Raw genomic sequence first — 16,605 nt, forward strand, 5'->3', positions numbered from 1 at the left:
CTCCTGTGCTAACCTCACGGGCGCCCGTGTGTGCCACGCGGCGGCGCGGCCTAGAGAGAGATGAACAAGTGGTACAGGAGAGGAGACAACCATCACACAGCAGCTGCTGTAGCCACACAAGCACTTTGCAGCAATTAAAAAATAGCATAATATAGATAGCCGAACGACTGTCTGCAGCTACAAAAATGTTTGATCCTGCAGCTGTAGCCGACACCGCTGAAAAAAATCTCAAGCGAACAGGATAAGAGATGGGAATGGGTCCAGCAGAAAAGCATGCAAGTGGATAGCATGGACGGGGATATTATTTGTCTAAAGGAGGTGTTGGCGGGTGACATCTCGCGAGCGAGGCGCATCCACGTAGCATCCGATATTTGATTGGTGCGTCGGACGTCTTACTCTTAGCATTACCGAGAATAATTCTTCTCTCTAACGAAAGGGGGCAAGGCTGCTACCAATGCATGGCAGCTGCGATTGCGTGCACAGCCACACCCGTATGCCAACGGAGTTACTGTTGATTCGTTCTCTTGAGAACTCTTCTTTCTTGTGAGAGTGATTCATCAAAGACACTCTTTATTGCCCACCACAAATTGTTCTGCGCGCGCAGATGCGTGAATCAGTTCAAGATTAGGTCAATATATGATTGCGCGGAGCTTTATCGATCCATCAGGTTAATAATTTTCCACGTAATAAAGTGGCTTTCAGCTCGTCCGGGTCAGTTCCCGCCGGCCGCGCACTCCCGGTCAAGCCCGACGGCGATCCATCGTGGTCGCCGCAATAAGATTCATCGTGAAAGGCGTGGCCACGGATCGTCCAAGATCTTTATCTGTGGAGTTTGTGAGTGACACGGTGTAATACTTACCTACCTTGGAGACTGATTACTGCCACAGATTAGAGGAGCAGTACTGCAGGATGGATTGAGTTGATTTGGAGATTAGATTACGGTTGACGTAGCTTTTCAACTTCGATGATGAGCAAAGGTCAAGGTCAACCCATGGCACCGCTTATCACTTATCACTTATACATAATTCGAATCTGTTTGGTTTGTTAAAATTTCTCAACTTTGCAACTAACTAGCATCCATACATTCAGCTACTCCATCTCATGTTAGTCAAAGCTACCCAAAACTTAGGCAACTAATTTTGTATGCCAACATTTGGACGGGAATCAAGCGCTTATACAAGACTTATGCAAATTAGATAGCATCGAAAAAGCTGTCAAAAAAGATAGCATCACTAAAGCGATAGTATCAGCAAGCAACTTGAACCCCGGGAATCCCAATGGCAGAAACTGCACACAAAATTTCCCATTTCCGTAGAAAAAAGCAATCAGGTTTCCACCCAAAACTGAGCGTGCCCTTGTACTCATCAGAGTTGGAGTATCGTGCATCATCGGAAAATCCATGGTAATATTCGTGCTCAGCCAAAAAAAGGAAAAACAAATCAACTCGTTCCACAAGCCATTCAGGTGTCAAGAAAAAATTAAAAAAATCACTCCAATCAATGCGACATGGAACCGTGGATCCAACTATCAATACGAGGATGTCCAAGAAAAATTGGCACAAAAGCTTTGAAAGTAAAAACAAATACATATTTTTTTGCGGCTAAATACAAATTAAACTACTAGAAAACACAATACAACAAGCCGGAAGACTTATGCAGACCAATTGAAAGGCCTACGGTAGCAAATCACAAGACCTAACGCACAACAAATCGAAAAGGTTACTGCAACAAATTGAAAGGCATACCGCACCAAATCGGAAGCAATGTTTTTCTTAAAAGAAAATCTACCGCAACAAATTGAGGACTATTTGCAGCAAAAAATCTCAGTTTAAATGAGGGTCGGTGCAGTTTTGTTGTGTTGCTCCAAATCGCAAGTTTGTTGGTTTACTCCAAATCTACTCTGTTGGCTATCAGTATCTGCAATGCCGAATGTCAAGTGGAAACTCATCTCTTAGTTTTAGATACAAAATTCGTTTTCTAAGCAAAATTCGTTTGGCCTAGCTGCAAATGAAATGCAATTTTTGTCCATTCATTCATTTGCATCCGATCCACTCATCATCTGTTGGCCGGAGAGAAAATTAATGAACTAAAACTAAACCAAATCTAGCTATGAACATTGCATCCTCCCCCTCTTGTATGAAGAGGCAACAATCAGGTTAAATTCTATCCCCATCTATCTTGCAATCCATCCATTTGCATGTGCCGCTATCTTGAAGAAGCCTTCGCCAGCTCGATCAGCCTCACCGGCGACGGCATCCTCCTCCTCTTCTCGGCCTCCGATATCGTCTCGAGCCCCGGCGACCACGGCCGCTCCGCCCGCGCCCCCACGAGCTGCATGTAGTGCTTCTTCAGCTCCGGCGTGCTGCACAGTTGCTTCGCGGCCGCGCCGCACTTGCCGCCGCCGCACGACGTGATCACCTTCTCGATGAACTCGGGCACGATCTTGATGAGCGGCGCGCCGTCGGCGCCCGTGACGTACTCGAACGGGGACGCCGCGCCCCCGGCAAGGGGCACCTTCGCGGCGGGGGACGGCGAGAGCTTTGCGAGCGTCGCGGCGGTGAGCGCCTGGCGGCAGGAGAAGCGCGCCGCGGGGAGCACGAAGTAGGTCCGCCCGGCCACGAGCCGCTCCCCCGGCGGCAGCGCCGGGACCGGCAGGCCGATGAAGAAGGAGTCCGCGGCGCAGACGAGGTGCTGGTCGGGGAGCTCCGCCGCGACGTCCCCGGCGGTGATGCCGGGCCCACGCTCGTCGGCCATCCTCGCCGACCCGCCCCAGAACACCAGCCGCGCCGCCTCGCCGCGGGCGGCGGACCCGGGGCACAGGCACGGGGAAAGGCCGTTGCCCATGGCGAGGGAGAGGGATGGGGAGCCTTGATAGAAGCTTCTAGAAGCTGCGGAGGCGCAGAGATTGTGAAAGGCGCTGAATGGTGGCTTGGGGAGGGGGTGTCGTGTGGAGATGTATTTATAGGGGAGGGTTGACCAGATATGGGTTTGACCTTGGAATGGTCAGAGCTCTGTGTTTGATTTCTGTGTTAGCTAGAGGGTTGACCAGCGATGTAGGTATTCAAAATCAAAACAGTCGGCCTTAGTTAATTGCTAGTGGGAGGCATGTGTGTATGTCAACGCCCGATTGGGGCCGAGATTTAGAAACTTCTAATGTTTGCTTGTGTTCATCCTAGAAAGGTGTCGAGGCAGTAATTGTGTTGCCATTTCAGAATTTGAAGTCCGATTTCATTCCTCTCTATGTTACACTTTAACTTTTAATATCCCATTCATATTCTTCCTAAAAAATATATCATTATAATCGATAGTATATCTAACTACTTTTAGACGCAAATCCAATAGTACTAAGTGATATATAATTTAAGCTATATTTTTTCGTCAAACATTGAAAAGTTTGAACCTTGGATGCTTTATAAAAGAAGATATAACACTAATTAGAGATTTTTATTATCCTTGGGAGGAGTGCCATTAAATCTGGTAGGTGTTAATATTTATTGCTCTATAACTTCAACTACCTAACTTCTACTACCCACACATGCACACTTTTGAAAAATACTAGTACTATTTAAGGGTAAGTTTGTCATTTATTTACCTCATGAATTGTTATGACAAACTCTAAAATAAGTGTTGCCAAGCAAAGGGTAAGTTGAAAGTCCGAACATTGTTAGTTAAAAGATGACTTTTTAATCGAAAAGGTATTTTTCTTAAAAAAAGTCAGAATAACATATTTAAGCATTGAAATCTATACAAAAAATTTTAAATTTCTGCTGTATTCCTAGACATCCAAATGTTCTTGAAAATTCCAGATGCATTTTATCTTATTCAAAAATTGCTGACTATGTAGTTTTGTGCAGGTAAAGTTCATTGACCGAAAGAACACTTGGGCCTTGCTTTCCATGTAGTGGGGGTTGAGGAAATAAAAGGAGGTCGGATACTCAGATGTGAGGTTGGATACGTTGTTATAATTTTTTTTTTGAATTTGGAAAAAAAAAGAAAAAAAAACAAGTCCATGTTTATTGAACAATCAAACTCTTTCATAGCTTGGTATTGTCCTTCTATCTCAGCCAAGCTAGCATTCTTTTAATAGAGAATAAAAAAGAGATTATTTGTTTCCTTTTCTTCTGTTGTACAGTACTCCCAGCAATACAAGGCATCCAATGTTTCAAAATTTATCCTCAAATATAAAGTATTGTAGACACCTTTAGATGATTAAGGGTGGTATCTGCAACTACTATTAACTCATGGTACATGCGTCTTTTGATACTCCTGCTAAGATATCATAAAATCTCTAGAATGCCTTGCATTTCAATTGTAATACACATGATTAGGTCAAAAGTCAAGAGCTTCCTTAACTGGTGAAATACTCTCTCCAACAAGTCAGACTGCCGACAAATGCTTCGGAAATAAGATTGCAGTCACGGTTATTAGTACGCACGAATCACGAATCCCCAAATACCGAATTTCTTCCCGATGACATGTTTTCTTACGTCATGGATACCATAATCAAGTATTACTCCTGTTATTGTCTACCGATGTCGGTGTTGACCATCATGTTCATTCAAAGGTGGACGTCATCCAGTTATCTTCCGAAGAAGAAGTACTGTGGCTTCTTTGCTTAACCAATTTATTCCACCGTACGTGCGTACGTAGAGACGTCGCCGTCGTATGTACGTACTTGACTCGTTGTCGTGATGAAAAGTGATCACTGCGTACGTGGTGTGTCCTTAGCCTTTGAAATCCGTGGTCCGTCCTTCTGGAGATTATTAGCACGTGCGGTTGGTAATAGCCTGCAGTACGGTCAGCAGCAGGCCGGTTCCACCACGTGTTTCGTGTGCTGAATCAGCTCCCGCAGACGTCCTTGACGGGCAAGGAAGCAAAGGCTGCTAGCTCCTCGCCTCGTCGTCCCGGCCAGGCCAAGTCGGCAAGTCCTCCGCCAGCAATGCGCATACATCGACTGCAAAAAGTAACCAAGACCGCCGCAAATGTCGTCAAATAATGCGCCGCTCCCACCCGGCTTCGTAATCCGGGGGCTGGATGGTTTTTGTCATTTTTCAAGCTGAGTCCTTTGAGCTTGCTTATTGCTTGCTCTCGCTTCAGCGTGTTTTGTGTGGGCATGTGTTTTGCGTGGGCATAAGACTAATCCCAGTGCAAGTTTTATAGAGGTTTCATGCACATCAATTAGGATGTCATGTCAGCATTTTTATGATGTGGCAGTGAGTTAATAAGGAGAGAGGTAACAGGGGTTTCATCTAGATGAAACCATGTATGCACAGTTACCAACACAGTTTTGTGTCTTGCATGTAGTGCATATGAAACTACACCATGAAATTTTGCATCGTAGAGCTAGTATCAAACACAATTTTATTTTCATGTTGCTTATGTGGCTATCTCGGAAACATCAAAATGAAACTCTCCATTGGGATTAGCCTAATAATCGTGAAAAGGGCTATAGTCTTGGTACTCGCACGATCCTTCCTTACCATTTCACGTACACAGCAAATATAGAGTTAGATATACTTTCCTTTTAAAGTAACCCGTGAAGACTTTTTAGTCACGGTCTACAACACAAACCCGGACTATTTTTAGTCCCGACTCCAATTAATTTTGAGATTTTTGTTAAGGACCGAAGGTCGTTTCTCTACTATGTATGTTTTAGTCTAAAACATGTCTCGCAAGACTAGGTAGCGTAATTGACTAATTGATTGTGTTTTTCTTACTTTAGAGTAAAAAAACAAAAAATTCTATGGTTCTCTTTTTTAATTATTAGTACTATACACTCTATCGCTTCCTCCGGTCAGTTTTAGTTGACGTTTCAAATAAGCAGGTAGGACTAAATGTAGGTCAACATCCAATGTCAAATAAAACTGACGGGAGGGAGTACCTTCTTTTTTTCTTCAGAGTAGGGTACACGGGTGGACCTTGTTCACCTATATCATTCAAATTGTACTCTTAAATTGCAGCTCTAACTTTTTAAACTTGGTTTCGGGTATCATCTACATCCTTATACTTTCAAAATCCAGATCTAGCCCCGTAAGGTCTTGTTTGTCACAACTCCAGCTGCTAGACCTAGATTGGATATGTAATTTGAACACTAAAATATCCAGATTGGATATGTAATTTGAAGACTAAAATAAAGTTTAAATATCTATATTTAGTCTAAACTATGGATAAAATGATTCATCTAAATGCTCATAATGTACCTGCAATTCAAGTTTCAGAAAAAAAATTTGGAGCTACAAATACCTAAATCCAAGTGATTCAAAAATGTTGTGCCAAATAAATCTTTGGATCCAGATGTCAACGTGATCCCGATGCTATCAAAATACAGTGCCATCCCACCAGTCAGAAATGATTGGATCAAATGTTGTGGTTTCAAGCAAACCATTATTTTCATTGCCTCCTTTATTTTCTATCTGGTTTTGTTGCCCTTTGGCTTTTCTGGATCCCCATATTTTATTTCGTAATTCATAGTGTTCATGTGGGATTAGTATCATTCAGTAATAATGCACATGCAACTTAGAAAAGTTAAATATTATTTTCCAATGATACAGTGACACTAACATTGAGATCTCGTACACTTGGCCCAAATAAGCTTTCTTCATAAAATAAATTTGAGAGTTTGGGACAAGTTTAAGGACCGTCATGTGCATTCTGAGAATACCAGGACTATAATAAAAACTTGGGATAAGCTTAAAGGACCACTAGTGAAATTTACCCTTAAGAAATCATATTCTTGACGTTGTTCTCTATTGATGTCTTGCCTTCTTCTATGTGCAATTTGTTCATATTTTTGGTGCATGAGATTGTTTCATTCAATCAAACACACATCCCAAGTTTTTTGCTTCCTTTATAGCAATTTTGAGCTTACTCCCATTGTCCTAAGATATAAGGCATACTGAGTGTTTTCAAAGTCAAACCTTTTTAAGTTTGACCATATTTATGAAAATAAAATCAATATTTATAACATCCAATAAGCATCATTAGATTAATTATGAAATATATTTTGATATTTTACTTATATGACATGTTACATATTAATGTTACCTATATAAACATGGTCAAACCTAGAAAAATTTGACTAAGAGTGCCTTGTATCTCAGAACAGAGCGAGTAAGCGTTAAGAGATGGATATAATCCCGTGTAAACATGGTAATGGGCAGGATGAAAGATTAAATGAGGCAGCCATCCGCTTGCTCACTTTTGAAGCATTCATTTTTGTTCTCTGTCATTCCAGTTCAGAGTCTACAATACATATTTTACTTTTATTCTAAAATTGTACTCCAAGGCGACACGGATGGCTCCTCGCAGCATACTGCCAGCGGGTCACCTTTCGGCTCCATCCCAACCCTTGCCGCTGCCAGAGAGGCTCGCCGGAAGTCCAATAGCCGCGAGGAAGGCGGCGGTAGGGATATCTTCTCTCGACGGTGAGCGCTCGTTGCCGCGAGCAGTGCAGTTCGTCACGGTGAGCCATTGACCGGATCCGTTGCCCCATGGCTAGATCCGGAGGAGTGCGGCGTGGTTGCACGGCATGGCGGTCGGAGTGGCTTGGAAGCTCAGCGTGGCTGCGCAACTCCTCCTGGTGCGCAGGGGCTGTGCAGAGGCATGATGATGGGAAAACCGACAGTCTAGTGCCGTGTCAGCAGAGACAAGTTTATTTTTAGCTTAATTTAATATGACAAAGTAAAGTAATACAGATAATGTGAGTCCATACTTCCATAATTCTTAAATATGCATAAAAAGTATGTTAATTACATTTATGTAGATAACACCCCTGATTAAGAATTCCAATATGATGAGTACATGAGAAGAAGAGATTACATCATATGAGTATCCTATTACATACCTACGAAAGAAAAGTCCTAAGTCTTAGCGTCGTATAGATGAATGCTAATCGTAGACGCCGTCTCTTCATGCATAGCACGAGTTCATTATTTTTCACATGCTCAGGCACAGTACTTGGCACTCATGCATGATGTAGCATAGATGTGTACTCGCGTACACATATGACTTGCTGCTAGCTTGTTTCAACGCTTAGCAAACCTGAGATGCAAGGTCTTTGACCCGGGATTATATTCATCACCCTCTCATTATTCAGTCGGGAGAGTGACATGTCCAGAGCGGCCTTGTCTCCTGCCATCCCAAACTGAGAAGAGAGCAGGAAATGCGGGCCCTCGAGCTTCCAGCCACGCCCATGTCCAAGGGGATGCTAAGCGTCGTCAACAAGACAACAACGCACAGACTTCTAGGAGGAACCCTCCGATCAACAGTGTGTGTAGGTGATCACAATGTCAGCTGTACCATATCCTCGTTTGCTGCTAACCGTGAAGAGCACAAGGGCAGCAGAGATTGATACATGAGAGATGAGACGAAGCACAATGCCATTCCTTGTCCGAAGCAATCTAGCCTTGGTATACAGATCACTGTACATAATGCAAAGTTGAGTGTCCAACAGCCGAAACAATATGGTGTGGTGGAGTTCGTATTTAGTCAGGCTACTCCTAATGCGGCCCAATAATTCAATAGACGTCCCGAAACGAATAGGCACCGTCATACGCTCTGCAAACAGGTCATGCATGCTTGGAGGACCAATCAAGGCAAAACAAATACAGCCACCATAACCATCACGCGGGTCCTTACTCCTTAAGTAATGGAATCCTGCGTCGTCCTCCTGCCCGAGCCACATTTCGGGCTTCATCCTTTCCATGGCGACCTAAGGAAGGTATTGCCAGATTTTTAACCATTTCGTGGGGATTTCACTCATTTTAAGTGTTCTAAATATTAGAAACTTTGTGGTTAGTATACAGAGAATTAGAATTTGTAATTTTTAGAATAAGCTACAATAGAGAAATTTTTTATTTATATGTTATATATGTTTGAGCTACGATTTTTTGGATGCTATATTTCATATTAGGTAAAGAAATTGATCAATATGAGGTTAAAGGAATAATAGAGAAATTAGTTTCATAGTTTAGTCCTTTACAAATATGAGCTAAATAAATTGTGGGGAAAAAATATAATTTGTTCATAGTTTAGTCATTTGCAAATATGAGCTAAATAAATTGTAGTACATAGAGATAATAAGATTAAATAGAGATATCTAATTTGTGATATTTAGAATAAGCTACAATAGAGAAATTCAAGGAGACCAAGAGACCACTGTATACTCCTTCTTATCGTGGTTGATCGAATCGCGATCTATATCCTGAACTCTTTGAGGAGACCAAGAGATCAATACACCAACCTCATAGTGATGCTTAACAGAGCATGGGCTCGCTTCTATCAACATCACTCAGGTGAATTCAAGGTGTAACTTGATATCAAGCCTAAATTCCCGGTATGTATTGAATTTGCACATCTGTGTCACTTCCTTGAATACAACAGATATTTCATAAGTTCTTTTGCGATATATACAGTGTCTGAGACATGACCCAGGGAATAATTTATGCGGATACTACGTATGTGAGTTCATCCATAGCTTTGTAGGTCCCAAGCGTGTGACCGACCACGAACTCAGAGTACGTAGACAAAATTCTTAACAATATATTAGTTCTAATTGTGTAGATCTATTGATATAATATAATAACCTTTGCCAATGATACAGATGATGCACATGAAGGAAGCACTCCTCGAGATGGAGAAAATCAGGGCAATTCAAAAATAACTATGTGGATTTCTTATCAACGAGGTAGTAAATCTAGCCGGGGGGGGGGGGAGGGGGGTCCATAATGATGGATCAAATCTGCATCACCATCAGGACTCGGGTTCAGAATAGTTGAACTTGAAAAGTTGATGGAATTGAATGTAATATTTGATGCACGTGTATGCACAAGATGTCTATATATAATATTATCTTAAATGTAATATTATATATCAAATACAACTTACTTTATATATATATTAGCATATTTATATATTAGCATATTAGAAATAGTATACGTAAAGAAAATAAATACAAAATAGTAATATAAAGTAAAGAAATAGAAAAGAAAATGAGAAAAGAAAAGGAAAAGAAAAAAGGTACTGGTTGGTAATACCCAACTGGTACTAAATTGGTCTCGATCACGCGTAACGTGGCAGCTAATTTAGTACCGGTTGGTCTACCCAACCAGTACTAAAGGACCCCTTAGTACCAGCAGGGGCGGAGCCAGGAATTCTACATAGTGAGGGCCGGTCAAGTACAGTCAACAAATTATGATAACTAGATTGCTAATAAAATGAAGATTTACTATATAGTCTTTACTTGCTTCTTTATAAACCAAGTTTTCTACTGACAGCTAATTTACCAAAGCTCAATAGCCTATATTAGCACGTTAATTTTGTCTAGAACTATCAAAAGTAGCTGCAGTAGAGTACGAGGATTAGAGAATTTTTGCAACATTAAAGGGGCCCGTGGCCCCCGCTGGCCACCCTGGCTCCGCCCCTGAGTACCGACTATTTGATCTGGTATTAAAGGATTCTCTTTAGTACCGATATAGTAGTACCGGTTGCACAACTGGTATTAAAGGGGGTTTGGGACCGGTAGTAAAGGCGGATTCACCAGCAGTGAATAAACAGGAAGATAGCAGGAACAAGAAGCCACCTGGACTACCATTCTCACATGCTTTTTGTTCACTACTGTCCATATATTCTTAGTACTAATAAGAATATGATTTCATACTGCTAATTAAACATCATTAGTAAGGAAAAAGTCCAAATTACTACCCTTAAGTATAGGCTAAGTCCAAATAACCCCCTAAAGGTCTACTTAACCCCTTGTTTTTGCTAAACCAGGCTAAAACACACCTTTAACACGTACTTGAAACTGGATTTGCTAATTTGGCTGGTTTTTGAAGCTGGTTTTGCTTACTGACATGTCGGCAACCTATGTGGCGAATACATTTAGGTCCAGAAAACCTTCTTCCATGCCAAAATGTAGATCCAGCATTTCACATGTCTCCCTCCCCGTCTCTTTCTGGTTTGTTGCTCGTGTCTGGCTTCGCCGCCGCTGGCCGCGAGGCACCCGTGCTCCCAGTGCCCTGTCGCTGCTGGTGCTTGATTTCTCTACCGTACCCGTGCTTGCTAGGTGTTGGAAGAAAATTTTCTTTAGTAAATAGATGGGTCAGATAAAAAAAATGGATACAACTTGAGATTGAATTGGCCTGTCATTCTGCAGCTGGGGAGCCAACAAATTGATCCAAGAATCCAAGAAACTATTGCTGCTCTTAGAAAGATTGGCCCTGGGATCATCACCAAAGACACTGCAGCTGTTATTAATGAAGCAATCTGCTACTGTATCTAAAACAGAAGGTCAACTCTCCCTCGAGCTCCTGGAGAGATATCATTACCCTGTCTTGCTCCTTGTTCGTGTATGATCCGGCCGCCGACGCTGAACCAGGAAATGGCGACAAAAAACGGATAGCGAAGGGCCCGACTCATGGGAGGAGAGGGGATGGTCAGAACCTAAACAAAACTGCCACGTAGGACTGCTGACGTATCATTCTTAATTAGCAAAACAGGCCTCTCAGCTCTCCACGTCAGCTACTTGTATGTGAAAGGTGTGTTTTGAACCGGTTTAGCAAAAACAGTGAAAGGTGTGTTTTGAACCGGTTTAGCAAAAACAGGGGTTAAGTAAACCTTTTGTTACTTTGGGGTTATTTGACCTAGGCTATACTTGGAGGTAGTAAATTGGACTTTTCCCTTAGTAATTTTATTTCTGTTTGTTTGGCATAAGAAGAACCAAATGAAGCCAAATATACATTAACATGACACAATTCAATCTAATTATAGAAGTTTACAAGGCCAAAGATATGATTGCGTGGTACACAGATAGCCCCACAAGTCCGATCTCTAATGCTTCCCACTATCCCAAATTCCCAACGTTCTCTGCATTTAAAAGCACCGTACAACTGAGTCTTGAAAAAAAAAATGCAATTAGAACAACAAAATTAGGTACGCTCAACCGCTAACACATGATGAACATCCTGATGAGCTTAAACACTGGAACTAGTTTTTTTTTCAAAACTAGATAAATTTTAAACTGAATTTACCATAGTACTAGCCCAGTGGACTGGAATATATAAATCATATATGTATATGGAAATAACAAGACACAAGGACACATGACTACTGCTTAAGAAAAGATAACCGGTAAAAATAATCCAAGCATAAGTCGTGGATTTATTACATAATTGCTTTTAGATGTGTGGATGCTTGGACTACAAGCAGGTGGGGGATGAAAAGCTGAAGGGTAAAGATCCTATGGATTTCTTGCAGGAAGAGCAAAGAGTAAAGATCAGACGCTTCTCGGATGCTTTGTTCACTTGATTTAATCACTATAAAATGCCCCTGCGTTGTTTCTTAAAATAAGACAAGAGAAGATATACCTTTTTTTCCTCAGATGAGTTGTCCTCTTGACTCAACTGTTTCAGAAGATATGCATTTATTTCTATGGGTTAATCAGAAATGTACACGTCTCGTCCATTTCAAGGCACTAGTGGGCACGGGTTTAGAAAAAATAAATTTGATTGTAACCTATTATTATTTATAATTTATGATACCAAACACACATGATACGTAGAGGTATTATTATTTATATAGCAAAGATGTTGCAAGAAAATAATATTTAAATTGTCAATCGTCAAGTAGGAGGTTATTATAATAGGAGGAGGAAGAGGAACACTAGAATAGAAAAGAACCACTTCTGTAGTTAGTGAACTGAAAATAACTAACCTAGCATCACAAATAAAATTCCCTTGTTCCATATGGATGAAGTATATTGTGGTATGTTGAACCAACAAAACCTACCTCTGCCGCTATACGCTATGTCAACCTCAGATCCATGAGGTTGTGCCATAGCAACCTTAAGAGACACGAAAGCAGCATGTAGCATAGCAATAAATGAACGCAGACGTCTGTGCTCTTTCAAGTAGTGGGTTGTGGGATGAACTTGGCTTGGGGGCGGTCGACAAGCACCTTATACATACAAGACAGAGACCAGAAAGGAAATTATCCATGGTTCAATCAATCAGTTTGATTGATATGGTTATTGGAATGATAATTAGAAGGGTTTTAATATAATTGGAAGGAACTCGACATGATTGATGATCTGATTGTTGCGGACTGACTGTGATCGATCATCAATCAATCATTTTGATTAATTGGTGTGACAATAGGCTCGTAATTGAACATGTTTCGATGTGATAGGAAGGGACTTGATGTGATTGGTGATCTGATTGTTCCTATTAACTGTGATTGATTATCAATCAATCAATTGATTTGATTGGTGAAAACCGTGGGCTCATAATTGGAAGGGTTTTGACGTAATTGGAAGGGACTTAGCATGATTATTGATTTGATTATCTTGGATTGACCATGATTAACCATTTGACTCGAATTGGAAGGTCCTGACCCAAATGGATTGATCGTGATTTACCATGCCGATGTTGTGGGGCCGGCGGGTAAAAAAACACGCAGTGACAAAAATTCATAAGTATTAGACGCAGTAGAGCGGCAATATGCAAAGGATGCTGGGAATATTTGGTCTCCCACCTCCCCTTCATTCATTTTACCTCGTTTTGCCCTGATAGGTGGGTCCTTTGTGAGGTGGGTCCTTTGTGAGGGGTACGTGGGTATAATTTTGGGTGTGAATTGACCTCAATCTTGCTGCTCTTTATAGTATATAGATACATGGGCAGATCCACGATCCAGGCTAGGGGCTGCAGCCCGGGTCTGGCCCATGTAACACTAACTACCCCTCAACTCAACTCAAGTATATATCAGCCCATGTACAACCCATATATGGTCAATGTGAAAGATTCAGCCCAATGTGTTGAAGCAAAAACACACGTAGGATCTCAAGCACAACAGTCTGAGCATGTAATATTAATACGTTTAGTTTAACGCTGGTGAGATTTCTAGCGTTTTATAATTTAGCCCCCTTGTTTCTGGATTCGCAACTGAAGGCATAGCACTTGCCTAGTGCCGATTGCAAAGCGCATAATGATACGCCTGCATGGGTTTGCCTCGTGGCAGTTGATGCATGTTGATTTTTCTCTTCGTAAATCATGATAAATGGTGGAATTGATCAATCCAAGTAGACCTTCCACCCTACTCTTTTCCTAAAAAGAGTGAGTGCTCTTTTCATTTTATTAAGTCAAATAATCTTAAGTTCAATAAAATTTTATATATAAAAGTGCCTGTACCTCTAATACCAAAATGATAAGTATCACTATATTCATGATGAAATATATTTTCATAGTATACTTATTCAGTGTCATAAATTTATTCAGTGTCATAATGCATGTTTGATGCTATTTTTTATAAGTTTGGTCAAACGACTTAAGATGGATGACTTAGGACTAGGCTAGGTTGAGTAGTGCACTTATTTGTACTATCAAATAAAAGATGAGTGTTGCAGTACTTGAAAGGAACATCAGGTACATAGTTTTAGGGATTAGAAATATGCATGACTGTAATTTAGAAAAAAAAGTGGGTCTCACTATAGTTTATAAAACTTAAAGGACTATAGTTTTAATAGTTTTAGTAATTCCATATTCTTTAAAACTACAGAACTTGCTATCCAAACATCTCTAAGTATTTCGAAACAAAAATATTTTGCAAAATTATGATATTTTTCCCAAATTCTGGGGAAAAAACTCTACATCTAAACAGGGCCTAAAAGTGAATGCGTTCCAAAGGTGATGTGAGGTGGAAAGATATTGTTCGCCCACAAAACAATCGTAGTCATCCTTTCTTTGTTTTCCTATGGCCTGTTTTTGTTTGGTTTTGTTACGTTGTTTCTCTAAAATTAAAGGTGCTTTGGTTGGAGAAGAGGATTAGAAGCGAGCACATTCCAAATCAGATGCCAGGTGGAAAAGACATTTCGTTAGGCATGCTTCTAGTGTTTACCCAACGTACTTTGGCATCATCTCTACCTCCAGCGCAGCAGACGATGACTCACACGGCGGACGCACGCAAAATCAAACGGCCACAACAGGCCAAAAGGCCACGAGCCTCCCGCGCTTGCGGTCTCGCGCGGCTCCTGCCCCCCTATTGCTGCTCCTCGTGTTCCTCTCTCCGCCTCGCTCACCTCTCCGTCTCCAAACCCCCTTTCCCCCCGCGCTAGGATCCCGCAGTCCCGATCCACGCCGAAACCCTAGCCTCTGCGCGTGCCGCTGCCGCCGGCTCCAACCCAAGCGTCGTCCGGCAAGCCATGCGGCGGTGGCGGGGCCCGAGCTGTTGGTGGGGACCGAGCGGCGCCGAGGGAGGCTGCTGGCGCGGCGACGGAGATGCCACGCGTTTCACCGGATCTCGGCCTTGCCTTGCCTGCGGAGCGCGACGTCGAGCAGGTCTGCGTCCCCGATCCCCGCCCCTCCTTCGATTCCCGCCCGTCGGGGAATTCTTCCTGGCGAGGCCTATATTCTCGTGTTTTGTTCTCTCCCGTGATTGTGGATTTGGGGAATCGATGGATTCTCTCGGGAATGTGTTTTCTTTTTGTCTCTGGCTCTGAATTCTGCTCTAGCGCTCGCTCTCTCACAAGCAGGGATACAGTTAACGGTGATATGTTGGCCTTTGGTCTCTTGTTATGGGGTTGTCGATTGAATACTTTTTCCCTTGCTTCTAATGGCTGAACCTGTCAAGAACATATGTGCAGTATACACACCCACACCCAGTTGCTGAGTTGCATATATATTCTGCCAGGATCCTGTTTTTCTGTTTTGTTTTGCGTGGGCTGTGCAACCTAAATTCCTATATTTGGAAATTTCGAAAGTAGGCTTTTGTCTGAAATTTAAACAAACAAACTAAAATATCATACCCTACTAAATCCAAAGAAGGCATCGCCCTAGTGATGAACAGATGAATCTATGTATTCATGGTTCCATGACTAAATCAAATGCCGTTTGTTTTCCCTATTTCGTCAGTTCTCGCCTATGGGACCCGCATGCCTGCTGTAATAAGAAGCAATAAGAATTCAGATGGGAGATTTATTTGCATTTTTTCCATCACATATTTGCGAAGCCTTATGTATTCTCTCATTTTTATACACGAATGCCATGGGCGCCATTCTTTTTCTTGCTTAGGATCTATCTATATTGATATGGTTCTCATGCAAAGTGGAGAAGCATAGTATTGTGCCATTTGTCCAGAATAATTTATTGGAAAACGTACCGTGAGTCAAGATCCTTCTTTTTAAAATTTTACTAGTATCGAACACGATAACATGATGCCCTTATTTTACTAGCCTCATTTTTGAAGTATAATTGTGATTTTGCCCAAATTTTTTAACTTTGTGATTTTCCCTTTTACTATTCATAAGTTAATACGATTCTGCGAATAGTAATGGGCAAAACCACAAAGTTAAAAAAAATAAGAGTAAAAACACAATTGTACTTCAAGTGGGGTAAGAACACCGAAAATAAAGTTCCTTATGCTTACTGCTTCTAAGTTGATAATATTTATTGTTCTTGGTCCATAACTTTACCATGATATTCATTCAAGTTCGTTGTTCTTGGTTTCATTGCAGTTACTCACGTTTGATATTATAGCTCCTTCAAATAATCTTTGTTGAAGCCATAGCCACAAAACAGTTATTGAGTACTTCCTCCGTTCCAAATTGTAGGTCATTTTG

The 16,605-nt window shown here is 41.5% G+C and overlaps 1 protein-coding gene across 1 annotated transcript; it reads right to left on the minus strand.

Annotated features, from left to right (window-relative positions):
• Positions 1-2,007: 2,007 nt before the first annotated feature.
• Positions 2,008-2,946, minus strand: LOC117850376 (uncharacterized). The gene has a single exon (XM_034732201.2). The coding sequence runs from the start codon at positions 2,841-2,843 to the stop codon at positions 2,205-2,207; it is 639 nt and encodes a 212-aa protein (XP_034588092.1). The 5' UTR covers positions 2,844-2,946; the 3' UTR covers positions 2,008-2,204.
• Between the last annotated feature and the right edge of the window lie 13,659 nt (positions 2,947-16,605).

Source organism: Setaria viridis, chromosome 3, assembly GCF_005286985.2.
Source record: "Setaria viridis chromosome 3, Setaria_viridis_v4.0, whole genome shotgun sequence".
NCBI classification, from domain to species: domain Eukaryota; kingdom Viridiplantae; phylum Streptophyta; class Magnoliopsida; order Poales; family Poaceae; genus Setaria; species Setaria viridis.